This window comes from Notothenia rossii (genome assembly GCF_949606895.1).
Source record: "Notothenia rossii genome assembly, chromosome: 2".
Classification (NCBI taxonomy): Eukaryota; Metazoa; Chordata; class Actinopteri; order Perciformes; family Nototheniidae; genus Notothenia; species Notothenia rossii.
This window is the reverse complement of record NC_136904.1, coordinates 896,972-924,383: the sequence shown is the minus strand read 5'-3', so window position 1 is coordinate 924,383 and position 27,412 is coordinate 896,972. Positions and strand designations below refer to the sequence as shown.

At 45.0% G+C, this 27,412-nt stretch overlaps 2 protein-coding genes across 2 annotated transcripts in view; one reads left to right on the top strand and one right to left on the bottom strand.

The window, feature by feature from the left end:
- LOC307026128 (uncharacterized protein) overlaps positions 1–27,412 on the bottom strand; it is a 43,690-nt gene that overhangs the window by 10,659 nt on the left and 5,619 nt on the right. The window lies entirely within an intron of this gene.
- On the top strand, positions 2,425–12,339 carry LOC307026176 (uncharacterized protein). The gene is made up of 2 exons (XM_079661357.1): positions 2,425–2,923; positions 10,930–12,339. Exons 1-2 carry the CDS (start codon positions 2,842–2,844, stop codon positions 11,886–11,888), a joined length of 1,041 nt encoding a protein of 346 aa, XP_079517483.1. The 5' UTR covers positions 2,425–2,841; the 3' UTR covers positions 11,889–12,339.

Genomic DNA, 27,412 nt, shown 5'->3' with positions numbered 1-27,412 from the left:
ATTAAGGGATCATTTATTAACTGCAAACCAGTTACATAGTATTTTAAATCCTGCATTCACAATTTTAACAAGATCGCCAAGATTATGATGGGAGCAGAGAATTCAAAGTTCAGGTTCAGCCTCAATATATTTGGGGAGAATTAAAATGAGCCGTCTTTATTTGTAGACAGCCAAGCCCCCTCCTGTGTTCGCAGTGGCGTTTTTATATGTACAAAAGTGGTGGGGCACAAAAAACGTAGATGTCTATATATAAGCTTCTGCAGTGAGGTTCATGGCTGGTGAGGCACTGGCACTGACTCTTCAGGTTTACTAATATTATATTTTGACCTAAATCAAAATATTATATTATTTTCAAAAGCTTTTTTTGTCTGATGCTTCGATTAATTGTAAACAGACAGTTCAACAAAAGGATACCCAAAAAATGTAATTTTATCATTTAAATATTGAATTGTTCTCTCTTTGTAAGATCCCATTTTCAATAAAATTGCGGTCTTACCTTGACTTGAAGATGAAGTCCATTTGCCTCTCCTTCTGGATAAAAATCTCTATAACTTTTTTGTAAAAGTCCTCCTTATCTTCTTGTAGTTTCAAAAGTCTATCATAAATCTAATCGATAGATTTATGATTAGAAAATTATAAAAGTAGGGTAGACATGTGGATATTATCCGGCTGAACAAAACGTGCATTTATCTAACAGGTACGTTTCCCACAGATCTTATTTCGAGCTATTTTCTAAAATCCTATGGAGAAATCTCATTGCTATTTGTGGAGGGAACCCATGCGCAGCTTACTTCCTGATTTTGGGACGCGTCTCTCTCCTCCTCTTCACAAACCACACTTTTCGCGGCACACATACTTACAGCCAATCAGCTCTGAATTATGTGAGATGACGTATGGTGGGGATGGCAGCACTCTGCCCCTATGGTCATTATTTTTTTGCCACACACATTAAATAGGACAATACTCTGAGCATGCGCAGTGTAGTTTTTACTGTCACCGTTCACTTAGACAGTGAGAGGGAGGGCATGATCGGGTTTTGTCCCACATGGCTCTAAACAGCTCAATAGGTACACGCTGTAGACACTAATTAGAAGAACACAGACTAAAACAGCAATGTACAGACGAATCAGATGATTAACCCTGATCTTAAAATATATTTTGTATATTTTGTTATTTATTTTTTGCATTTTTTTGTAATCATTATTTGTAATACTTTCTGCTGACACTAGGTGAGGCTGTGCCCCACCTGCCCCTAATGACCAGTCGCCACTGTGTGTTCGGTGAAGCATTATATGCTTACAAATCCAATGTAGGACATAAACACGACTAAACTTCAATGATAGCAAAGCTGTGGCTTGGGTCTTTGGGGTAATAAAGTCCAAATAATCGTTGGGCTGAACATTGTTGAGAAAATGCTGCATCTCTTGCTTTTATTGACATAGAGGAGCCTTATTGTTTACCTTTTTAATATCATTTTTTGTAATTTTCAATTGCTTGGTTTTTGTGAAATTAGCCTGTTTTCCTATGAAAGTGTAACAGATTGATGCATCTCCACAGATCATCTTAAAAGCTTCGGAATCCCCCCCATTGTAGTTAAAAAAAAACTGTCAAAACTAGGGCCCCCAAACTGCATCTTGCATAGGGCCCCCAAAAAGCTAGAAACGGCCCTGAATGCAAACAAACAAGTGAAATGAACTAAATGGCTGAATTGCTTTTAATTCACTGGCAGGAGCGACAAGTGAGGAGGAGCAAAAAGTGAACAACGAGGGAGAGATTGAACAAAGAGAAAGAGTAGAGGACAGAGAGAGTAATGAACAGGAAGAAGACAGAGAGACTAAAGAAGATGGAAGAGAGGCTGCAGGTTATGGAAAGGAGAGAGACATGTAAAATGAATGTTGACAATGTTGTGATCATTGTAGCCTCTTCTGCATGTCCAGATCATTAATAGTAACAATCAACTGATTCTTATGCACTTTCAAAAATAATTTATGCTGCAGCCCACTGACATGGTCTGAAATCAATACATTATCCAATGTGTGACCCCCCACAGGACTTAAAGAGCACCTAACTAGATCATGAAAATCCCCAAAATCTCGGGGCGTATCCCCCGAACCCCCCTAGCACGTTTGGACCTCGGTATTTAGGAAATCCTGGATACGGCCTATTTACCGGGATACAAACCGGAGGAACCAGGCATGGAGGGAGGTGTCAGAGACAGTGGGTGAAACTGGTAGGTTTTCGCCTGTTTGGGGATTTTATATCCAGTTTACTTCGTTTTAACATTGCTAATGCTTTGTATGTCGGGGCGGGAGATTCATGTGATTGGTTGTTGGTCGCAAAAAATCCCCAGGCTTTCAGACACGCCCACCTCCAAGATTTTTTCAAAGCTGCTGTGAAAGAAGGAGGTATGGCGCGTGCATGTAGCGCGTGCATGTGTATAGCGAGAGTGAGCGAGCGTAGTGTGTGTCCGGAAGAGATCGGGAGTAGCAGCAGTGATCAGTCTGTCTCCAGTTAGCTGTATAACAAAGTCCTGAGGAAACACAGCGGCCTCCCAAGGAACAGCCTGCCTGTCTGCCTCATTTCAGAGTGGGTTATTGAAGCCGAAGCCTGGTGCTTCAGTCCGGGAAGACTGCAGAGAGTCCTCCCCTGTATTCCTCCACTACGGTCTGGGAGCAGCATCTATCTCCACTGTTGCTGTAACGTTAATGTCCCTCTGTGGGACCAATAAAGGACTTCTGATTCTGCGGACAGACAGAAGAGAGGGGGGAGGGGCGGGGTCCTTCTTCTTTTCCCGGCTTTGAAGAGTCCTGTTCCTCGCAGACCACTGTATCCCAGGATGCAATGCGCGCCGGTGACGAGGAAACAAAGAAAATGTCGGCCCGGTCTCAGAGAGAAAGCAGCACGTCAGGAGTAACTGATAAATGTGAGTATCGGGTTTAATTTACTTTAATAAATGATTAATGTGAGTATTGGGTTTAACCTTCTGTAACATTCTGTTCTATGGACATATAAGTGTCTACATACACAGACGAAGCGGACTACTTCTCTCATTCCGAGTGTCCATCTTTATTCAACTGGCGCGTAACATGCACACATGCATTACGTCATCAACGTGATCTCTGTAATCAAAGATCTTGTATTCACCAAGATGTTACATCCCCCTTCTTTAGAAAGAACAGTATAGCTGCCATAACAAATTATAACTATATGCATTTAAAACATTTAAAATAAATGTATGTCTTTAAGGAATTATATCTACTAATTGTGATTACTCTATCACTGAGGGCTGAAGGCTGGTACATCAACATTTAGTAAACACTAATGCAGTTTAACTTATCTTTTTGAACAGTTGCCCAGAAATAATTCTAATAGAGCATGTAGTACTGCTTCTGAAACAAAACTGTTGAATTCAATTTCTAAACAAACAAAAATCACAGTGCATTGTCAGTGTTGCATAATAAACAGATTCAATCAAAGTGCACCGTCAGTATTGCATTAATTTTTCTCTTGGCTTCACTATGCGGCCTGATCTTGTGTTCTTATTGTAAACAATGTGTGATTGCTCTCTGGGGCTGTTTGTTTCTCAGTGTCCTGCTGCAAAGTCTCAAGTGTCCTCAGGCTCCAACTGCTCGTCTGATGGAGTCTCCTGATCTGTGTCACTCTCACATGTTTGTAGAAGGTGACGCCTGTTGCGCCAAAACATGTGACCTCCGTCCGTGCAGATGTTGTAGGATCTCTGGGTACCTGCTGGCTCGACTACTGCTGCAGGTTCCCATGTCCCCTGTTTGGCACTGTTCTCTCCTGCTGTGAACGGTGCTGCGACAGGCAAGCTCTGGTTGTAGATGCTTTTCAGTGGTGGGAAGGATGGAGCGCAGACGCTTACTCGTGAGTAGCTGCGCTGGCGATTTCAAACCATCCACTGGTGTGTTTCTATACTCCAACAAGCTGAGGTACAGGTCACTTCTCTGAGCGTGTGCTTTGTCCATGAGAGCTTTGGCAGTCTGAACTGTTTTTTCTGCTAGCCCGTTGCTCTGTGGATACAGAGGACTGCTTGTGACATGCTTGAAGTCCCATGCATGAGCAAAAGCTTTAAACTCTTGTGAAAACAATTCCTTTTTCCAAATAACTGAATTGGTTTTCTTTTTTTGTCGACAAAAGGCTCTCTTTCCGTCACTTTCATCGAGCTGAAGTAAACATACCGCCAGTGATATATATCAATAGCAAAAGTATTTTTTTGTAAAATGACAGAAAATACAACTAATTTCGCCAACAGAAAATCATTTATTTTTACAGTTAGTTTTGTTGAATGTGCATTTAAAGGGACCTATCATGCAAAATGCACCACAGAAAATTGCTATCAGAAACAATGCCTGATGTGTTTTGGGCGTAATATGTTCTGTCTTTACATTAGCAAGCAGAACTTTATCTCTGCAGTATAGTGCTGCGCATTAGGGATGTGCATCTCCATCACTGAGGCCGATGCGATGCGCATGTCGATACGTTGCCACGATACGATACATTAACGATACATTTGAAACACCAGGCGATGCGATACGATACGATTCACCCCTGTTGCGATACAGTTCGATACGATTTGATTCAACATTATGCGATTCGGGGCGATACGATGCGATTCAACACGATGCAAAAATAATGATACTTCAATATGGTACGACAGAGGATTTTTGTTTTATTCCTTATATGCAGCAAATCATACATTAACAAAAAAGTGCTTTACATATTTGGTACTGCACATCCCATCATGCCGTTTATTTTTTTACCTTTAAAAGCTCTCCAGAGTACAATTGTATAACACCTCACAGTTAAACAATGTAAGGATGCATGGCTCATGATTAACAATGTGCAAATAACAGCTACCATAGAGCAATGCCCATACAGCTGCCAGCCTGATGTGCTTAACACTCAGAGGCTAACTCACCAGTGAGCAGAAAGCAGTGGTTTCTATCTGAACAATAAAGAAAACAAATAACCTTTCACAAACAGGTATTTCATAACTGCTTACAGTGAGGAAGATATTTAAATTATTATTGTCCGTCACAGGCTGCTGTAAGCTAAACACCTCTCTCTGACAGAACACCTCACTGAGTGATTTAACTCATATGTCTCACTTTCAGGTTTCTCTTTTCAGCCGCAGACCCCACGTCGCCTCTTTATGTGCGTCGCTAAGTTCCTCGTACTACTTGTGTACTTTAAAGCGGCTCGGCATCGTTAACAATTTGCGAGTGATTTTTCAAGTTGACCGTCTGTAGTAATAGTGCCGCGCACATATACCATCAGGACGTTACTGATGGGGTGCGGCTGCGGAGTGATATTGTGTGTATGCAAGTCCGCATCTAGGACGGATCTATGTATCATGGCTGTAGACCTGTTAAGTAATAAAGACACCTCATACAAAGGTCTACGGATACCTTAGTACTCTCCATGACCTGCGCTCAACTATATAGCATAAAAGACTTTTACACCGTCTTTCTTGAACAATCCGAAGTGTTGCCAAACGTTTGATTTGTAGGTATTTTTCGGTGCGCTGTGTTTCTCTTTCTCCTCAACTTCCGTGTGTGTTGATAACTGAGACTCTCGGCCTCCGTAGTGTGAAGCAAATATCAAAGATCGTCTCTGCTGAGCGTTGACAAGATGAGGGGATTTTATATGAATGAATCGGTTTTTTACCGATGCAAAGATGCTACGCAATCGATGCATCGCGAGTTCAACCCAAACTGTAGCCGATGTGCACTCTTTCAACCGGTGCACTCGCATCTTGAACGTTTATGCCGGTGCACCGATGCGAATCGGTGAATCTTAACATCTCTACTGCGCATGTATACTATCAGGATGTTACTGATGTGGCGTGGAGTGATACAGTGTGTGTGTATGTAAGCCTGCATCTAATATGCATGAATGTATCATGGCTGAAGACCTGTTAGGTAAATAAAGATGTCTCATAGAAAGGTCTACGGATACCTTATTACACTCCGTGACCTGCGATCAATTCTATAGCATAAAGGACTATTACATGGTGTCAGAAGTCGGTCCAGTTTGTCATTTTGCTGGAGCCTGAAGAGAAACCTTTGCCAGCCTAAAGCCTAGCTAACAGGTGCAGTCCCCAGAGAGCGGGAGTTGCTATATATTTTTTTTTAAAGAAAGAAAAAAGAGAGATTGATCCATTTGAATTACAATCCCCACTGGTGCTCACTGGCAACTTGGGAGAAAAGTGGCGACTATGGGAACAACGCTTCCAAATCTACATGACCGCGAGTGGTGCAGACGGTAAGGACAGGAAGATTAAAGTGGCCATACTGCTGCATGCACTAGGAGAGGAGGCTCTTGAAGTTTACAACACGCTAGACATCGAACATGGTGAAGATGAAGAGACAGTTAATGATATTCTAGCAGCATTCAGAGCCTATTGTCAGCCTAAGAAGAACACAGTGTTTGAGAGATGTGCATCACGATTGAGAAATACGTATGTGACAGAGCTCAGGCAAAAGAGCAAGGATTGTGAATTTGGTGCCTCAGAAAATGAAATGATCAGAGACAAGATTGTGTTTAGTATGAATGACCAGAGACGGAAAGAGAGACTTTTGAGAGAACATTAGAAAGGGCCATAGATACCTGCAGAGCTGCTGAAACGGACAAAGTTCAAATGCTAGCTATGAATTCAGCGGCCCAGGAGAAGTCTGTACTTCCAGTTCACAAGAATAGTCGAAAAGACTATTCTACTCGCAAAGTAAGGAAATCTGTGTTTGTTAGATTCTTTATTTTGTTGTAACAATGCTTTTTGGCAATACATCGTATACCGTTGGAAAGCCTGTTTTCTTACCTTTCAAATGGGGCCACATTTGTGAGGAACATGCATTTGTGGGATGAGCAGCAGAGCTGAGTGTGTGGGGTGCGTCCATGAAAAATGTGACCAATCTCCTCTGCCAATGCCAAACAGCAGCCACTCTCCGGTCTCGTACGGCTGCCAGGAGCCTCAACATGTGGAGGAACATTATGTTCAGAGCACTGGAGCCCCCACAAACTCAGCGCACGCTAATAGTAGGAGGGTGCAGCGCCCCTGTTACCCAGTTTAGAGAAAACCCTATAAAGTGTGAAGTTATACACTCACCTGCCCCTTTATTAGGTACACCTTGCTAGAACGGACCGGAGCCCCTTTTGCCTTCAGTAGTGCCTTAATTCTTTGTGGCATCGACTCAACAAGTTGCTGGAAACTCTCCTCAGAGATTTTGGCAGGTCTGTCGGCTGATTCCAATCTCTCTTTCCACCACATCCCAAATGGGCTCTATAGGACATACAATAGATCAGGTGACTGTGGCCATTGGAGAACAGTGAACTCATTGCCATGTTCAAGAAACCAGTTTGAGATGATGAGAGCTTTGTGACATGGGGTGTTATCCTGCTGGAAGTAGCATCAGAAGATGGGTACACTGTGGTCATAAAGGGATGGACATGGTCAGAAACAATATTCAGGTAGGCTGTGGCGTTTAGACGATGATCAATTGGTATTAAGGGGCCCACAGTATGCCAAGATAATCCCCCCCCCACCGTTACACCACCACCTCCAGCCTGAACCGTTGAGGCAGGATGGATCCATGCTCTCATGTTGCCTTCTGACCCTACCGCCTGAATGTCGCAGCAGAAATGGTCTTGTGCAAACCTCGGTTGTAAGAAGTGGTTATTTGAGTGTTGCCTTTCTATCATCTGACATTTTTCAGAAAAAAAGTCAGATTTTGAGAGAATTATTCAGAATGTTGTGGTTTTAAAAAGAAGTCAAAATGCAGAGGTTATCTGAAAAGCCCAGCATTTAGAGTCCAACATTTGAGACAAAGGTAATTATGAGATTTGCAGAAAAAAGTAAGAATTTTGAGAAAAAAGATTTTAAGTAAGTAAAACTTTATTTATACAGCACCCTTCTCAACACGGATGTACAAAGTGCTTTACAGTACAGGACACAGGACACAATTCAAAGTACAACTATAACATGTAGAATAAAAGGCATAAAACAGCAGCAGGTAATACATCGGATAAAACACCAATAAAAAGACAGCCACTAACTCTCCTCCTCCTCCTCCTCCGACGACCCAAAGGCCTGTCGGAACATGTGGGTCTTTAACTGCCCCTTAAAAATCTCTATTGAGGCAGAGGCTTTTATTATCTGGGGGAGTTTGTTCCAAAGCCTTGGGGCCACCACCTCAAAGGCCCCCTTAGTCTTTAGCCTGGTTCGGGGCACCCTTAGGAGGCCTTGCTCAGAGGACCTCAGGGCCCGGTTTGTGGTGAGAGGGTGGATCAGGTCATTGATGTAGGCGGGGGCTTGGCCATGGACAGCTCTATATGTGAAGACCAGTACCTTGAATTGGGTTCTGCGATGGACAGGGAGCCAGTGCAGGGCAGAAAGGATCAGAGTGATGTGGCATGTTCTTTTGGACCGAGTCAGTAATCTGGCTGCAGCATGTTGGACCTGTTGTAACCGGTTTGTTGATGTTTTGTTGAGGCAGGAGAACAGAGCATTACAGTAATCAAGCCGGGATGAAATAAAGGCATGGATAGCCTTCTCCAGTTCTGCGTTGGATAGAAAGCCCCTGAGCTTTGCAATGTTCCTGAGGTGGAACAAACCGGTACGGGTCAGAAGTTTGATGTGTTTGTCTAGTAGCATAGACTGATCGAAAATTACACCAAGGTTTTTTATGTTTGCCCTAACGTTACCACTGAATGAACCCAGGTGGCTTGCTACCTTAGAGGCGATGTTATCAGCCGCTAAGATCAAGACTTCCGTTTTTGATGCATTGAGCTGTAGGAATGTGTTTGGCATCCACTCCTCCATTGCAGACAGACATGTGATGAGGGTGTTTACTTTTTCCATTTTGACAGGTTTGAAGGAGAAGTATATGTGGATATCATCTGCGTAGCAGTGATACGAGACACCCTCAAACTGGCTAATTAAGCGGCCCAATGGGAGCATGTACAGGGCAAAAAGAAGGGGGGCTAAAACAGAACCCTGGGGCATGCCGCGGGATAGGGGAGTGCTGTGTGATGAGAACGGGCCCACCGCCACAGAGAAACTTCTCCCACTGAGGTACGAGGCAAACCACTGGAGGGCAGACCCTGAGATGCCTACCCACTCCCTGAGTCTATCCAGCATGATGGCGTGGTCCACTGTGTCAAACGCTCAGCTCCAACAACACCAGAACCACGCAATCGCTTGCATCCGATGCCATCATGAGGTCATTGGAGACCCTGAGGAGAGCTGACTCTGTGGAGCGGTGTGTTCTGAAACCTGATTGGAATTTGTCATGGATTTTATTGTCATTCAGAAATGTATTGAGTTGATGAGCAACAACTTTTTCTAAACCTTTTGACACAAATGGGAGCTTTGAGATGGGCCTGTAATTATTTGGGAGGGAGGGATCTAGATTGATTTTTTTGAGAAGGGGCTGAACAACCACCTGCTTAAAAAGTGATGGGACGGAGCCAGAGACGATGGAGATGTTTATAATGTGGAGCGACACATGAAAAACATCTTTTAGCATGGACGTTGGTAAAGCATCCAGAGGGCTTGAGGAAGATTTCATAGCGCTCACTACAGTGGTCAGGTCGGCTATGGTGATGCAGGAGAAATTACTCAGCGTGGCCTGCCTAACTGGACAGATAGGGAGGGAGGGGGGAGTGGGAGGGGGGGATGCTCGACCTCACATCAGCTACCTTGTTTATAAAGAAGGTGAGAAAACGGTCGCAGTCGTCGTTTGAATAAATAGGAACTGAGGGGGTGGACGGGTTTACAATGGTATTTATGGTTTGAAATAGTACTTTGGGGTTGTGCTTACTAGAGGAGATGAGATTAGAAAAATAAGTAGCCCGGGCGTTTTTGACCAAATAGTTGTAATCCCAGTAAAGGTCCTTCAGATGGAGGCGGTGAACTTTGCAACAAATCCGTTTCAGTATACGGGTGTCCTCTGTTAACCAGGGGGATGTGTTTACAGCTAGGGAGCTGCGTGTCACCATGGGAGCAACGTCATCTAAAGTGGCGGAGCAGTGTGTATTGAAAGCGTTGACTAGACAATCAATATCATCAACATGCGACACCAAAACATTGTTGTCAAAAAGTCAACATTTTGGGAAAGAGTCAGACTTTGGAGAATTATTATTGTAGAGATTCTATGTATTGTCGAGAGGAAGATGAGGCACACGAGACCCAACAATGCAGACGAGCTGAAAGCCGCTAGTGAAGCAACCTGGGCTTCCATCACACCTCAGCAGTGCCACAGACTGATAGTCTCCATGCCACGCCGCATTGATGCAGTTATTCATGCTAAAGGAGTCCAACCAAGTACTGACAGCAGGAACATTAACATACTTTTCAGAAGGCCAGTATTTCTATATTAGGACATCTCTTTTGTATTGGTCTCATGTATTATTAAAATGTTCCGAGATGCTGAATTTTGGCTTTCATTTAATCATCAAGATTAAAACAAATAAGCGCTGGAAATAATTCACTTTGTATCTGATTAATTACTGATATAAACTCACTTTTCCATGATATTTAATTTATTGAGATGCACCTGTATGAGTCCAAGTACAGGTTTAGCAAGACGGAGAGAGATGCTTAACGACTACTCTGAGAAACTCTAACACCAGTTCTCAGCTAACGACTCTGCAGACAGGTCACAAACTATAAGGCTAAGGCCTCACACTCCGTGAATGGCCGACGCCTTGCTAAGCGGCAGTGAAACTACGTTTTAGATCAGCTACTGTACTAACTCACCTGTTGTCCTGAAACTCTCCAGGGCATCTGGAAAAGCATTTCAAATAAGGAATGGATAAGGGCTGCAAAGTTAAAGAAGTGTTAATCGTGGTTAGATTTTAAATTCTAATACTCTAGAGTTTCTCTGAATATGTGTTTCCTGTTTCCTGCAGACGTCCAGCAGCTGGTGGTGGTTAAAGAAGAGGTTCCCCCTGAGCAGCAGGAGTGGAGCTCCAGTCTGGACCATGAGGACCCAGAGCCCCCCCCACACATTAAAGAGGAACATGAGGAACACTGGATCAGTCAGGAGGGAGAGCAGCTTCAAGGGCTGGAGGAGGCTGATATCACCAAGTTCACATTCACTCCTGTCCCTGTGAAGAGTGAAGATGATGAAGAGAAACCTCAGTCCTCTCAGCGTCATCAAAGACAAACTGAACACCTGGAAACAGAAGCTGATGTAGAGGACTGTCGAGGACCAGAACCAGCCAGGAGCTCAGATCCAGAGAGACATTTACAACCAGAGACTGAGGACAACCCTGGAGACTCTTCTGAAACTGACACTGAAGATAGTGAAGATTGGAGGGAGCCCAGAGAACCAGGTTCAAACTCTCAGAGAAATAAACAAGACCCTGTCAGTGATTCAAGTAGTGCAGGAGAGAAAAAATTTGGCTGCTCAGTCTGTAAGAAATATTTTAATCGGAGAGGACATTTAAAGGCCCACATGAGAATCCACACTGGAGAGAAACCATTCAGCTGCTCAGTCTGTAAGAAATCTTTTATACAGAGAGGAAGTTTAAATCGGCACATTAGAGTCCACACAGGAGGGAAACCATACAGCTGTAGTGTTTGTGACAAAAGACTCACACAGAGCCATCATGTCAAAACCCATAAGTGTCTTGGTCCTCAGTCCTCACAGCTTCATCAAACTCAAACTGAGGAGAACAAAGAGGCAGAGCCTGTAGGAGAGAAACCATTTGGCTGCTCATTGTGTGAGAAAGCTCTTAGACGGAAAGGAAATGTAAAACACCACATGAGTATCCACCCACGAGAGAAACCATTCAGCTGCTTAATTTGTGAGAAATCTTTTGCAGATATTGGGAATTTAATTACACACATTAGAGCTCACAAATGAGAGAAACCATTCACCTCATCTGTGAGAAATATTTTTCAGTGAGATTATCTTTAAAGACACACATGAGCTGATGGAGAGGACTGTGGAGGACCAGAACCAGCCAGGAACTCAGATCCAGAGAGACATTTACAACCAGAGACTGAGGACAACCCTGGAGACTCTTCTGAACCTGACACTTTCCAAGTCAAATCTTCAACAAAATAAGTGGACAATTAATTAGTCCTTCGACAATTCACATGAGAAAAATCGTTCTGGCTGTATAAACTCTGTTTGACAATATTCATACATGACTTCATCTAAACTCCTTCTTTATCAACAGAAGTTTTGAATATGTTGAATGTTTTTGTCATACTACTTTTCTGATTTATACTATAACCACTGACTGATTAATCTGCAGAGTAGTTTCTTTAATAATGTGTTTGGTTAATAAAATGTTTTGACTTTAAACTTCCATTGGGATGTTGTTGATAGTTCCTGTTGAGTTATCAGTCTGTTCTGGTCTAAAAGAAGAACCAATGACTTATTGATATAGAGAATGTGTACGATGTTTTCAGTTTTATTCTGTTCTGTTTATATCATCAAACCAAACTAAAAGTAAAAGGCCTCCGAAACAGACTCACATTCCTGCATATTGTTTGTTTTGCAGCAGACAGTAGACAGTTACTGCTCCCCTTACATCGAAGCTCTGACGGTCATATGCCGGCCTTTCTACCTCCCTAGTGAGCTAACTGTAGTAACTATCACAGCTGTTTATATACCTCCAGACGCTATACTAGCTTAGCCCTCACCCACCTCCATACTGCCATTAGCAAACTGCAGCAGGCTCACCCTGATGGAGTACACATTGTCGCTGGTGATTTTAACCGGGCATCCTTAAAGACTGTTCTTCCAAAATTAATTCAATATGTGAAAAGTGCCAACAGAGAGAGAAACATACTAGATCATGTTTACTGCAACATCAAGCAGGCATACAGAGCAGTGACACAGCCACATGTCGGCCAGTCAGACCATCTGTCACTGCATCTCATTCCAGCCTACACCCCCATCAGGAGACAATCCAAGCCCATCACAAAACATATTGACACCTGGCCTGATGACGCCCTCTCTAGGCTACAGGACTGCTTCAGTAGCACAGAGTGGAGCATATTTGAAAACCAAGACCTCAGTGACTACACCCAAGCTGTACTCTCCTACATCTCATTCTGTGCTGGGAACGTTACTGTGAGGAAACGAACCAGAGTTTTCCCAAATCAGAAACCATGGATGACAGGCGAAGTGCGGCTTCTCATCAGAGAGCGCAACGCCACCTTCAGATCAGGGGACAGAGAGAAGTACAGCACTGCTAGAGGACATCTCAAGAGGGGAATTAAAGCTGCTAAGGAGAGCTACAGGAGAAAAATGGAGGGTCACATCTCAGATAACAACCCACGGCAAATAAGGCAAGGAATACAGAACCTCACAAATTACCAGGGCAGAATCACTACAACAGTCCATTCTGACGCCTTGCTCGCAGAGGAATTACTTTGCACGGTTTGAGGCAGTCAGACCAACAGCGCCCCCTCCAGTCTACAGCAGCACCTCACTAGCACTCCATCAACACCAAGTGAGACGAGAACTGAGGTTAGTGAACCCCAGGAAAGCTGCAGGACCTGACGCTGTACCTGGGAAGGTACTTGTGTCATGTGCGGACCAACTATCTGAGATGTTCAATCTCTCCCTGACCCAAGCAATCATCCCATCATGCTTAAAATCAGCAATCATAATCCCCGCCCCCAAAACAACAGCAGCCAACAGCAGCGTAAATAACTTCAGGCCCATTGCTCTAACATCGGTGGTTATGAAATGCTTTGAGCGGCTGTTCTCACATCACATCAAGGCCTGCCTCCCCCCAGCCTTCGGTCCTCATCAGTTTGCCTTCAGGCCAAACCGCTCCACGGAGGATGCCATTGCCATAACCCTCCACACCACACTAAGCCACCTGGAACATCCAGGGAGCTATGCTAGGCTTCTCTTCATAGATTACAGCTCAGCCTTCAACACCATCATCCCTGACATCCTCATCAATAAACTTCTTGACCTCCACCTGCCCCCCTCCACCTGCCCCCCTCTACCTGCCCCCCTCCACCTGCGCCTGGATAAAGGATTTCCTCACAAACAGACCACAATGTGTGAAACTGGGCTCCCATCTCTCCTCCACCCTAACACTCAGCACTGGCTCTCCCCAGGGCTGTGTGCTAAGCCCACTCCTGTATGCCTTATACACGCACGACTGCTCTCCCACCTACCCTTCAAACACCATCATTAAATATGCAGACGACACCATGTTGGAGATTTGAAGGATGTTGCAAACCAACCTCGTCTCCGCGTGTCGTTTGACAAGCTAGGTGAATTCGGGAAAAGGGAGGGATTAAGAAACACCAGAATACAAGTTAAACAATAATCCGGCTTTAATGATATACAGTAACGATACAAAATACAAATACAAAGAAATCACGAAGCACTCTGCAGAGTACTCCGGGCTCAGGTTCTACCACGTGTGTGAGACAGGTCTCAGGAACGGCTGGTGAAAAACAAGAGCGCGAACCAAAGGAAAACACAGGCTTTCATACTAAAACACAGGAGGAGGTGTGTGCCTGCTTTCCCCCAGAGGTCATCTTATTGGGAGAGACCAACACATGGCCTGTCGCACCCAATCAGTGCGACACAGCAGCTTTTAGCCAGCACACACACATCTCCTTTATGGCCCTGTGTCCCTGAGTCCATCTTCCCGCCTCCTGACTGCCACACACAAGTTAAAAGTATGTTTTAAGATATAGTTGTTATAGTTGGCTAAATATACGTAATACATGTTAATTACTTTCATATCAATAACAACGAGGAACACATTACCTATGCTCTTAAGCAGTAGTAGAGATGCTTTTCAAATAGTCAAATTTCACACAGGCCTCATATAGCCCTTCCATTTGTTTGAGCTATTGTTCACATCTTTACTTCAAATAAAAGGTTTCACATTGTATATTTCTAGCTTCCTTTACACATACTGCTATTATTAACACAAAGTAACTAACCACACACCTCTACTGAAAACAAGTCGATTCCCCTGACAATTGACATGCTGAAACTCCTGGAATGCGTCCCTCCCCCACCTCTCTCGTCCCTGTCATAAAAAACTGCTTCCATTTCATATAGAGTAATGAAAGATGTTTAAGCTAATTTCTCCACAATGTTTGTAGCCATTTAGTACCCACACATGAAAGAATAAGAACAGAGGTATAGTTGACCAGTAATCATGTAGCATTTATATTTACTTCAATGAAAACACATACACATCTGCTACAAGATTGTGTCACGCACACCCATTTTTTACGAGGGAAGCATTCCAGCGTCTGGCACTATTCCCAAATATGGTGTCCCATGCTCCCATCTCTTCTCTAAACACAAGTACTTCACCTCAATATATTGGAGAAGGAAAGGATACTTTGTCCCTTCAAATTTAACACACATGAACATATATAAGGTGACACCAAAATGAATATACCAGATTTTACTTTCCTGTCATACCCCGTTACTTTAATACTTCAAATAATTCAAATAATCCTTCAACCACCGTCACCGGGCTCGTCTCAGGAGGTGATGAGACAGCCTATAGAGAGGAGGTCCGGAAACTGACTGAGTGGTGCGCGGTCAGCAAGCTACTGCTAAACTCAATAAAAACAAAATCAATTATTATCGATTTCAGGAGAACCAGCATAGACCACGCCCCCCTCTACATTAACGGGGACTGTGTAGAGAGGGTGCCTTCATTTAAATTCCTGGGAGTCCACATCTCCCAGGAGCTCACCTGGTCCACAAACACCACGGCAGTGATAAAGAAGGCCCAGCAGCGACTGTACTTCCTGAGACTGCTCAGGAAGAACCATCTGAACCAGAAGCTGCTGGTGACCTTCTATCGCTCTACAGTTGAGAGCGTCCTCACATACTGCGTCTCTGCTTGCAGGGTGCTCGGCTGCCGACAGGAAGGCTCTGCAGAGGGTCATTAACACGGCCCAGAGGATTATTGGCTGCCCTCCCTGGAAGACATCACCAGCTCTCGCTGCCTCAGGAGGACCAGTTCCATCCTGAAGGACTCATCCCACCCAGCCCGTCATCTGTTCGACCTGCTGCCCTCGGGCCGGCGCTACCGTTCACTGAAAGCCCGCACCTCCAGATTCACAAACAGTTCCTTCCCATGGGCCATTAGGACATTAAACACACTCCCCATATCCCCACTGTGCAATAACCATGATCTGTCTCTATGTATACACTGTAATATTTATCATATATATTTTATCATAATTCTATTTTATTCATTTATTTATTTATTAATCGAAGCTGTGTGCACTACTTGCTGGTCGAAACTGTCAGACCTTTTAATCTGTGTTTTAATATATCTGTTTTCAAAGCACTCGCTGGAGCAGTGACTATAAATCTCGTTGTATTCTGAACAATGACAATAAAAGCTTTTTGAATTTTGAGATTACAAACAGCTCATTTAGAGTTTAGAGTTCAGACGGAATTTTAGGATTATTCCTGCTGTTTGAAACTGTAGTACGGGCTCATGTGTTTCATTGTTGGTGTTCTGTTAAATGCAAATTGAAGTCATTTCACCTCCGTTGAATCAGGGTGGAAGCAGAAATAAAATACTTGTTCATATCGAACGCTGAATTGTAACTCGTGTTCTTGCTTTTTATACCCGTCTTAATCTATATTAGCCTTTTTAAATGTCATTCTTTCTGCTCTTTAATATTGAAGGTTTATTTAGATGAGATTAGATTTACTTATATATTTAGTTGCAGCTGCAGAAACAAGGCATTGCATTACAGTTGAAACTGTTATTAAAAAAGAGATAACTATATGCATATAAACATCAACAATATACTTACCTCCAGAGTTTCTATGGTACACACAATAAGATATACAGAATAAGTTAGAGTACACTAATCAACAAATCATAATCATATTTTTAAAACATAAAACACAGGATAAACAATATGTTCTCGGTAGTTGCAGTTTCTTCTGAAATAAAATAAGGTAAATGTGATTAATACAAATTGTTCAGGGTTATTGAAAGGGAAAAACAGAGAGGAGTATGGGTAAGAAGACAGAGGCGTCATTTTGGTGGACACATCGGTAACTATGTGTTGTGCATGAATGTAGCACCTTTTCTCTTTTGGAGAACACAAAGTATAACAACAGTATACTTGTGTTTCTGCGCATTATATTTCATTTGTTATCAATGGACTATCTGTCACAAAACCAATTCTTCCCTCAGGATAAGTATTTTATTTATTCATGTATTTATTCTCTCTATTATATAGATTAGTCGTTCTTATTTAATAAATCATGTTGTATTGCCCCCATGTGTTGCTGTAGCTCCACCCCTTGATGGCACTGTTTGTTTCTTCCCCTGGATCTCTATAAAGTTTATTAAAAAAACTACAACCCCCATGATGCATTAGCTGTTATCCCTGCTAACAGAGATACACTTGTTGAGACTGTAAAGAGTCAGAGACACTTTTAAATCTCATGCAGAGAGTTAGGCTGTGGACAAACTGTCCAAAAATCAGCTCCTCTCGTCTTTTCGTCTTGGTTAGGAAAAGACGAGAGGAGCTGATTTTTGGACAGTTTGTCCACAGCCTAACTCTCTGCATGAGATTTAAATAGTACGTCGGCTTATGACCCGTTTGAGAAGGATGAGGACACGCCGGATAAAAGCACCACATTTTTTTCATGTGTTCTACATCACTATAGCTTTACATTTGGGGGAGAGCCACTTCATCAAGATGGCGGATGGCATAGTATTTTTCATCAGTTATGACAGCACTTACGCGACTTTGGGATTTGTAGTCTTTCTAGTTGCGTATTTTTCACAGTCTCATATTTCAACAGTTTTAAGACAAACTTTGAATTTTTTGACATGGAAATTATTTTTTAAGATTGACAAACAACATATGTGTAATTCATGGCACAATTCAAACGGGATCAAAAGATACGTTTTCTCTCTCCATTGACTTCATTGTATTATTTTTTCGGAATAAGGTCCCTTGATGTGGAAGTAAGTGGGCGTGACTTCGCCACTCTATAGAGAGGCGAAGTCCCGCCCATCTACTTCCGACCCATGGGACCCCGGAAGCGGAAAATTATACATTGACGTCAATGGAGAGAGAAAAGTCATCTTTCGATCCCGTTTGAATTGTGCCACGAATGACACATATGATGTTTGTCAAATTAAAAGAACATTTTGCAAGTCAAAAAAATAAAAATGTGTCGTAAAACTGTGAAGTTACAATTTTTTTTGTGTGAAACCGCTCAGTGAACTACAGGTCTCTGGTCTCGCACAATACGCGTCACCATCACAAAGATGGCTGTCACGTCAGTAAATTTCACCTGTTTCTTTCAGAATGAGGCGAAAAAGTATAAAACGAGGTGAAAATCACTACAAGTCTGGGCATGTTGAGAGCTGTACATACACGAAAGGGAGCGGTTCTGTAAGAGCCAGCATGCGGGACCGGCTTTACAAGGTTTCAGTGAGTAATATGAGTGCAATGTTTAAGGTTAATGTCAGCTAGCTAACAAGGTACACTAACGTGTTTTGTTTTAGCAACTAGTTTTCTCCTTAAGAACTTTGTGGTGTCTGTGGATAACATTAGTGTTCACAAGAACAAGATACACTCCCGTGTTTTGTTTTAGTTGCTCTTCAGATTGAAGCGGCCAGTTCTATATCGACGATATGTGTGATCTCCTTTTTACATCTCGTTGTGTCATTTGAGTTTATTTGCTGTGTGTAGATTCAAGGATTTTGGTTATCTTGTCCAGGGATGCAAACTTGTCACCTTTCGGCGAAATTCTCCGTTTTGAATCCAAAATAGGTCGTTTTTGTGATTCCTGTAGATCTGCAATAAAAATATTTTTGGGGTATGGGAGGGGGTCTGGGACCCGGATTAATGTGCGGCCGCGAGCTTTTTTTTATATATATTATAATGAAACGCGAGCTGTGTGCTCGAGTCTTCCTGCCTGTCGGCTCTGCTCATGATGTATAATAAGCCTCTGCTGCTCGGCGATGATGGTCTAGCTTCAGCAGCTACATTACCTACGGTGCGTTCGTTAATATTAACTGTGCGTCCGGAGTCCCTGTGGCACAGACTGGACCGCTGGTGAACAGCTGTTAGAACGGGCCGTTCAGGTGTTCACAATAGAGCTCCCTGTCGGAGCGGCAGAGCGTGATGTGCACTGAAAAGTTTTTTTTTCCCGTCGCAATATTATCGTTGAGCTAGCCAACTAGCATACATTGTCACTATCTGCTAACGTTAGCTTTAGCCTTCGTTTTCTAATCGTTTTTTTCATAGGCTATAAACAGAGATGGTATAAGTATATATCTTGTAATTGATTAAAAGTAGAAGTACTCAGTTCTTGTACTTGAGTAAAAGTAGAAGTACTCAGATCTTGTACTTGAGTTAAAGTAGAAGTGTAACCGGCTGTGTCTGACTCTGCGTTGTGTTGTGTAGAAAGACGACGACCCAGACGTGTAGCTTCATTCAGGATGTACATTTATTTTCACTCCTGACGAAACAGCGACAGAAAGAAAACATTTCTCCAGTCAGTACTCTCTTTAACGTGCCCCTCTCCCACAGAGATCAGTATCAAAAGGGCATAACGTAAAAAGTAACACAACATACCTGACGAAACAGCGACAGAAAGAAAACATTTCTCCAGTCAGTACTCTCTTTAACGTGCCCCTATACAAATTAAACAACACAGAAATACATTGTGAACACCCGTGAGACACTACAACAAAAATAAGTAATAAAAAGTAACTTAAAGTGCATAAAGTCGACACTAAAACACGGAAATTGCTTCTGGCTGAAGAGCCGCCTACCTCTCCCACAGAGATCAGTATCAAAAGGGGAGAACGATGCATGAACCCCGCGAAAAAAAGGGGAACAGTGTCACATACATAAGGAACGTAGGGGTACACGCTAAAATTATAGTTCCACATACTGATGTGAGTCCTACTGCGTCAGGTATTAACACAAGATGAAACAAGAATAAACACAGATTTTGTGTAATTATATAGACATATTTACATAATATATTATATACAAATGAGACATAACTGTCCCTGTTACACTCACCCCGCTAGAATTATGCAAAATTCTGGGTCGCAAAACAATCCACATATAAACACACTGGCCATTACAACAAGCAACAAAACCATATGAAACAGCAATAAGAGCTTCCTACCTAAAGGATAAGAGAATGAGGGACTCGCTTGGGCCCAGCAAGAACCCACAGTACTCTACAGACAAGGTGAGGTGCAGTTTACACCCCACACCCTGGCCAAACGATGTGGATGAGCGAAAAATAAAATAAAAAAAGGCTCAATACAGCAGTATATCACCAGAGCACAAATAATGGCTAACACGCCACATTTCACACATTAATAACAGCACGCGGCCTTATCTCAACCCTCAAGAAGGGACTCAAGTTGTGCCATGGACTCAATGAAGCGGCGCACAGGTCTAATGACTCTGCCGAATCGTGAGGTAACCTGGCCATCTACATGTGATGCTTGACGCTTATTGGCAGGGGGCCGTTGTGGCAGAGGAGCTGGGAAAGCCATTGGGGTCTCTACAGCAGTTGCAGGGTCACTAGAAACGGGGGTGACCAACACAGAAGGAGGTGGTGGGTGGTCTGGATGAACAGAGTCATCAAAAGGGGACTGCTCAAGGACCCATGAGGCGGTGCGGCCATCCTCCCCGTCAACATCCGAGAGGGAACCAGCTAGGGATGGCCCAGCTGTTGCAGCTGCTGTGTCTAACTCGGACACCTCTGTCCCATGCCAATCAGATGCCGGAGCGGTATCGGTCATGCTAGGGGTAGGTGCGGGCACAGGAGCATCATCTTCACCATCCGAGGCCTCCTCCAGCGGAAGGAAGTTGACTTGCAGCAGCAGGTTTCGGTGAACAACACGCTCATGTCCCTCTGGATCCCTGATCCGGTAGATATGGAGGGCTGGTTTTGAGGCCACCACAGTGTGCACAACAGGCATCCACTTGTCAGAAAGCTTGCATTTTCCCTTGGCGCCTTTGTTCGCCAGCAGCACCTGGTCACCGACAGACAGAGGTTGGCCCCTGACCCGTTTGTTATACTGGTCACTCTGATGTCTCTGCTCCGCTGTGCAGTTTTTCTGGGCCAGTGCCATGGCACAGTGCAGGTCTTCCAAGAGGGATTTCACGTAGGCATTGTAGTCACACACAGTCACATCATGAAGTACATTCCTGAACAGAAGGTCCACTGGCAGCCTTGGGATTCTCCCGAACATCAAATAGAAGGGCGCGAACCCAGTGGTCTCATGGACAGTGCAATTGTACACGAAAGTCATTGTCTGTATTATCTGCGGCCACTTCTGTTTGGAGCGAAGTGGTAGAGACCTCAACATGTTGCCCAGGGTGCGGTTGAACCTCTCTGTGCCGCCGTTCCCCATAGGGTGGTAAGGTGTGGTGTGGGACTTGTCAACCCCTGACAACTGCAAGAGCTCAGCAATCAGCTCACTTTCAAAGTTTGCTCCCTGGTCAGAATGAAGGCGCTGAGGGAAGCCATAAACACAGAAAAAGTTGTCCCACAGCTTCTTGGCTACTCTCTTAGCTGTCTGATCCTGGCAGGGGAAAGCATGTGCCAACTTTGTATAGTGATCGGTGATCACAAGAACATCCACAGACTTGTTGTGACGGTCTTCAGCTGACCAGAAGTCGATGCACACAAGCTCCAGAGGGGCAGAGGTCTTAATGCTCTCCAGTGGGGCTCTTGCGGAAGGTTCAGGAGTCTTGCTGAGAACACATCTGTGGCAGTGCTTCACATGATTGCGGACATCCTTCTCCATGTCGTACCAGAAGAAACGCTGGCGGGCCAGAGACAGTGTGCGGGGCTGACCTTGATGGCCAGCATGGTCGTGAACACCAGATAATGCATCTGCCTTTAGCGACTCCGGCACCACGAACTGGGACCTCTTCTGTCTAGTCAAGGGATCTTTCGTGACCCTGTAGAGGACGCCATTCAGAAGAGTCAGTTTTTCCCACTGCTTCAAGACTCTCAGAGTCGGCTGACTCTCATTGTAGCGTTCCCGTCTGGAAGGCCTGCGCTTCCTGTCGACATAGAGAGCGACCCTGGAAATTACTGGGTCCTGTTGCTGGTGTGACTGCAGCTCAGAAAGAGATAGGGAATGCAACGTGTCCTGGCCAGGTGGTTCAAAGGTGGTGAGGTGATCAACCAGGGAGGCTGCACGCTGCCTAGGAGCAGAGTCCCACTCGTCCAAGGAGGAAAGAAGAGAACAGACCTCATCCTCAGACATTGAACCTTCAATGGCGTCAGAGTGAGATGGACCCTCCAGTGACTGTGGTTGGCAGGTGAGGCGGAAGGCATCTTGCACAGACCCATCACTGACGTCACAGACCTGGTCCAGTAGCTCCAAGTAGGGTTCACGCAGCAACCGTTCCCTCAAAGGTTTCACGAAAGGGTCTCTGCTGAGGGCATCCGCCACCACGTTCAACCTGCCGGGAATATGTTTGATTTCGAAGGAATACGGAGCCAACTTAGCAACCCACCGCTGCTCACAGGCGTCAAGTTTCGGCTTGGTCATGATATATGTGAGAGGATTGTTATCTGACCAGACGGTGAATCTGTGACCCTTGAGCCAGTGGCTAAACTTCTCACAAACCGCCCACTTTAGAGCCAAGAACTCCAGTCTGTGTGCAGGATAATTGAGCTGGCTGCGACTGAGAGTTTTGCTTGCAAAGGCGATGGGTCTTGCCTTCTCCTCACCAGCAGAAATTTGGGACAGTACAGCACCCAGACCATCAAGGGAAGCATCGGTGGAGAGGATGAAAGGCCTATCAAAGTCTGGGTGTGCCAGCACCACGCTGTTGAGGAGTGCGTGTCTCAGATCATCAAATGCCTTCTCACAGGCAGGGGTCCAATCCTGAGGAGTCAGTTCTCGAAAGGTGCCAGCTCTTCTCCGACCGAAAGAGCCCTTGGCTTTCCTCTTCTGCCCTGCAGTTAAGGCGTAGAGTGGCTTTGCGATGGAAGAACAGCCAGGAATGAAGTGTTGATAATACAGCACCATCCCGAGGAAAGACCTGACCTTCCGCTGAGATGGGGTGCAACCGTCGTCGTTCATGAGATCCTCCTTCCCGAAAGCTGAGATGACCCTCACCTTCTCTTGGTCGACTGAGACGCCACTGCTGTCTATCACGTGACCCAGAAACCCCACAGTCCTGCGAAGGAAGTAGCACTTCTTCTGAGACAGCTTCAGGTTGTTGGCTCTGAGCCGCGAGAAGACAGTCTCCAGCCGTTTCAGGGCTTCCTCCTCGGATGGAGCAAAGACAAGCAGGTCGTCCAAATAACAGAGGAGGCTGGAGAAGTTCAAATCACCAAACACACTCATCATCATCCGCATAAAGGAAGCGGGACTGTTGCAAAGACCTTGGGGAAGTCTGTTGTACTCATACAGGCCTAAGGGTGTTGTGAATGCCGAGTACTTCCTGTCAGACTCATGGAGGGGGATGTTGTAGAACCCCGATGTGAGATCCATGGTGCTGAAAAAGGCGTTTCCACCAAGGGCAGCAAGACAGTCGGCCTGGTGAGGCAGCGGGTGGGCGTCCTTGACGGTCTTGGCATTAAGCCAGCGAAAGTCAGTGCAGATCCTTAACTCTCCTGACTTCTTCCAGACAAGGACCAGCGGCGATGCATACTCACTGACTGATTTACTGATGATGCCTTTCAACTCCATCTCAGACAGCACCTCTCTCAGTTTGTGATAGTGTGCTGGAGGGACACGGCGATAGGGTAGCCTGAAGGGGTGATCATCAGTGAGATGAATCCGGTGGACGAACTCTTTCGCTTCCCCACAGTCCAGCTTGTCTTTGGAGAAGACATCCTGGTAAGTGAGCAACAGTTCAGAGAGTCTCTTTTTCCATTCATCTGACACCGCACAGCCTTCGAGGTCGATGTCTGCCAATCCACAGTCTTTAAGCTGCTGAGTGTGGGTAGAGCTGGCATCTGAGTTGGGAGGAGGGTCAGCTGCCTGACTGGTCTGTGGCCTATTCACACCCTGAGAGAGGGGAAGGTCTTCCATCGCGACACAAGTAAACACATCGGCCACTTTAGCATTGCGGCGTAGTGTCACGGGACTCTTGGTTGGGTTAAGGACCTTCATAGGGACCCAACGATCTCCCCACATGGGTGCCACAACCCGTCCCACAATAATGTCTTTGGGGGCTGAACGGGAGGAGGTGGGCTCCACAATGACAGTGCTCCCAGGGGACACAGGAACACTGCCAGGTAGCTTTCCCCACACCAGATACTCCTTCTGTGGTGCTAGAGTGATAGCTTGCCGTAGCTTGACCGTGCCAACCTTGTCAGGCAGTTCAGGACCAGACCAACGAGTGATGCAGCTGAGCAACTGAAGAAACTGCTCACAGTCGGGGTCTGAGGTGTTGGACTGGATGAGCTCCCAGTACTTCTCATCAGACTTCATCCTCTGTAATATGGGCCTGATGACGTTGCTACCAATAATGAGTTCGTCTCTCTGCCCTGGGACAAGGAAAGTTGGCACAATGAATTTAGAACCGTAAACCTCAATCTCCAGGTCATAGATACATCTGGGTTGTGTCATAAGGCCACCACAGCCAACTAGGACCACCTTCTCTGGCACAGGCTGAGGACAAGGGAGGACACCAGCAGCTCTAAGATTGGACTCTGCCTCTTCGCTGAGTGTGCATGACATGCTCCCTGAATCAAGCATCCCCCTTAAAGTTGACTGACCCCCTACTAACACTGGGGTATAAAACAAGTCATTGGCTCCTTCAACTCTATGTGAACCCACAGCAATCACAGTTTTGTCATCAGGAAGATTACTACAGCAGTTCACATATGTTGATCTTAAGTCATTTTCCTCACTGAGGGTGTCACTAGTGCCGCCCATGCTATCCCTCTCACTGCACGGGCGGGCTAGTTTAAACCAGCATTGGAGGGAGAAGGTGGCATGGCTGAGGAAGGAGAGGCCTGTGGGCACTGATTTCTTATGTGACCAGGACTGAAGCAGTTAAGGCATAATCTGTAAAGCCTGCAGTGTGCATGGGTTGAATGGTCCCTGGAGCCACAAACCTTGCATGGAAAGGACTCAGATGCCTGCTGGTAACGGGGTCGACCATTCTGACGGTGGACTTGTTGGTGGTTGCCTGGCTGACCATTCTGACGGTGGGCTTGTTGGTGGTTACCTGGCTGATGGTAGTCTGGCCTTTGACTGGTTGTAAGGGAAGCGTTGCACATAGCCAGAACTCTGTCAAACATTGCAACTACCTGTTGAACACCAGCGTCGGTAGTAGGTGGGTTGACGGTGGTAGGGGCTGGGTCAGAGACAGCAGAGAGAGGCAGGGATAAGGGGGACACTTGGGGACTCACCCTAGCATGGTCTGGCTGAGGCTGACTGTAAGCAAGGGCAGTGGCCGGTAGAGAGTTGGGAGGGGGGTCTGGTTGGTGCGCTAATGAGGCCTGAGACATCCCCAGATTGACAGGGCGAAAAGAATCAGTCACAGGGCTCTGACTATAAACTGACAGACCCACCACATTATGAGACTGCGCTGCTGTTTTTCTCACATTTCTCATATGGGCGTCCAGACGCTCCTAAACCTCAGCCGTGGTCCACCGCTCAGGTGCCTTCAGTTGGAATGATATGGCGAGACTGGGGTCAGGACAGTGATTAATGAACATCAAGACCACTTCTGCACTGGGGTCATCTACACATTTACCTCGCCTCCGGAGGCACTCGTCCGCAGCATCTATTGACTTGTTAAGGCGTATCCAATAGTCCATAGCACTTTCACCAGCACGTGGAACAGTGCCGTAAAAATCTTTCATGGGCAAGTTAGAGTATGACAGCTCACTAAAGTTACCCTTTAATATGTCAAACACAGCTGTGGGCAGGTCGGTCGCACTCAAGTCAGGTCGGCTGCGGATTGACACTTTCACCACATCCCTGGCTTTACCTGTTAGTCTTGACATAATCAGATCAAACCTTTCTACGTGAGTGTCACATTTCACTCTATTCAGGTAACATCTCATCATGTCCTCCCATTCATGAATAGAAAATACATCAGCACGATCACCCCTGAAGTAAGGCGGAGCCTTGGTGTCTGACTGCACCACAACCTTCAATTGAGACAAATCAGCCTGGTGGGACGGGTGTGGATTGGTGGGAGACTGAGGCTGGGCAGCACTGGGCTGGTGCATGGTGCTTGATATGTTCTCACCTATCTGTTTAGCCAAACTTGTTATCATTTCCCCAAAAGCTTCAACAGATACTACTTGTGTAAGTTTACGGTCTGGCTGCATAATAGGTGTGGAGCTTGCAGCAGGTATTAATGTCGGGTTGAAATCACTAGCGAACCCAAATCTTTCACTACCTTTAAGTCGCTGGCCCCTCCCCAACCCAAATGTGACATCATGCCCACTAACATCCATATTGTTAATGACAACAACAAAAAAATCCCACAAAGCAATCAAAACACAGTTTAAAGCCACCCACAAGAGATAAAACACTAAAATAAAATAAAATGATAAAACACAGACAGATATACTCAGTGGTAAGTGTCCTCTCAGACTCAGTGCATCTCTCAATTTGAATATGTACACTGTCCCTTTAACGCACCTGCCGTCGCAGCAAGAGAGGGGGAAAAAAAAAAAAGAGGAAAAAAAAAAACCACACACTCCAGTCTTTCCTTCTTCCCGCGGTGGGCAGCAGCTTTACCCCGGGGACCAGACGGCGCTGGTCGCGGATACAACGGGTCGTCACGGCACCAAGTGTAACCGGCTGTGTCTGACTCTGCGTTGTGTTGTGTAGAAAGACGACGACCCAGACGTGTAGCTTCATTCAGGATGTACATTTATTTTCACTCCTGACGAAACAGCGACAGAAAGAAAACATTTCTCCAGTCAGTACTCTCTTTAACGTGCCCCTCTCCCACAGAGATCAGTATCAAAAGGGCCATAACGTAAAAAGTAACAACATACCTGACGAAACAGCGACAGAAAGAAAACATTTCTCCAGTCAGTACTCTCTTTAACGTGCCCCTATACAAATTAAACAACACAGAAATACATTGTGAACACCCGTGAGACACTACAACAAAAATAAGTAATAAAAAGTAACTTAAATTGCATAAAGTCGACACTAAAACACGGAAATTGCTTCTGGCTGAAGAGCCGCCTACCTCTCCCACAGAGATCAGTATCAAAAGGGGAGAACGATGCATGAACCCCGCGAAAAAAAGGGGAACAGTGTCACATACATAAGGAACGTAGGGGTACACGCTAAAATTATAGTTCCACATACTGATGTGAGTCCTACTGCGTCAGGTATTAACACAAGATGAAACAAGAATAAACACAGATTTTGTGTAATTATATAGACATATTTACATAATATATTA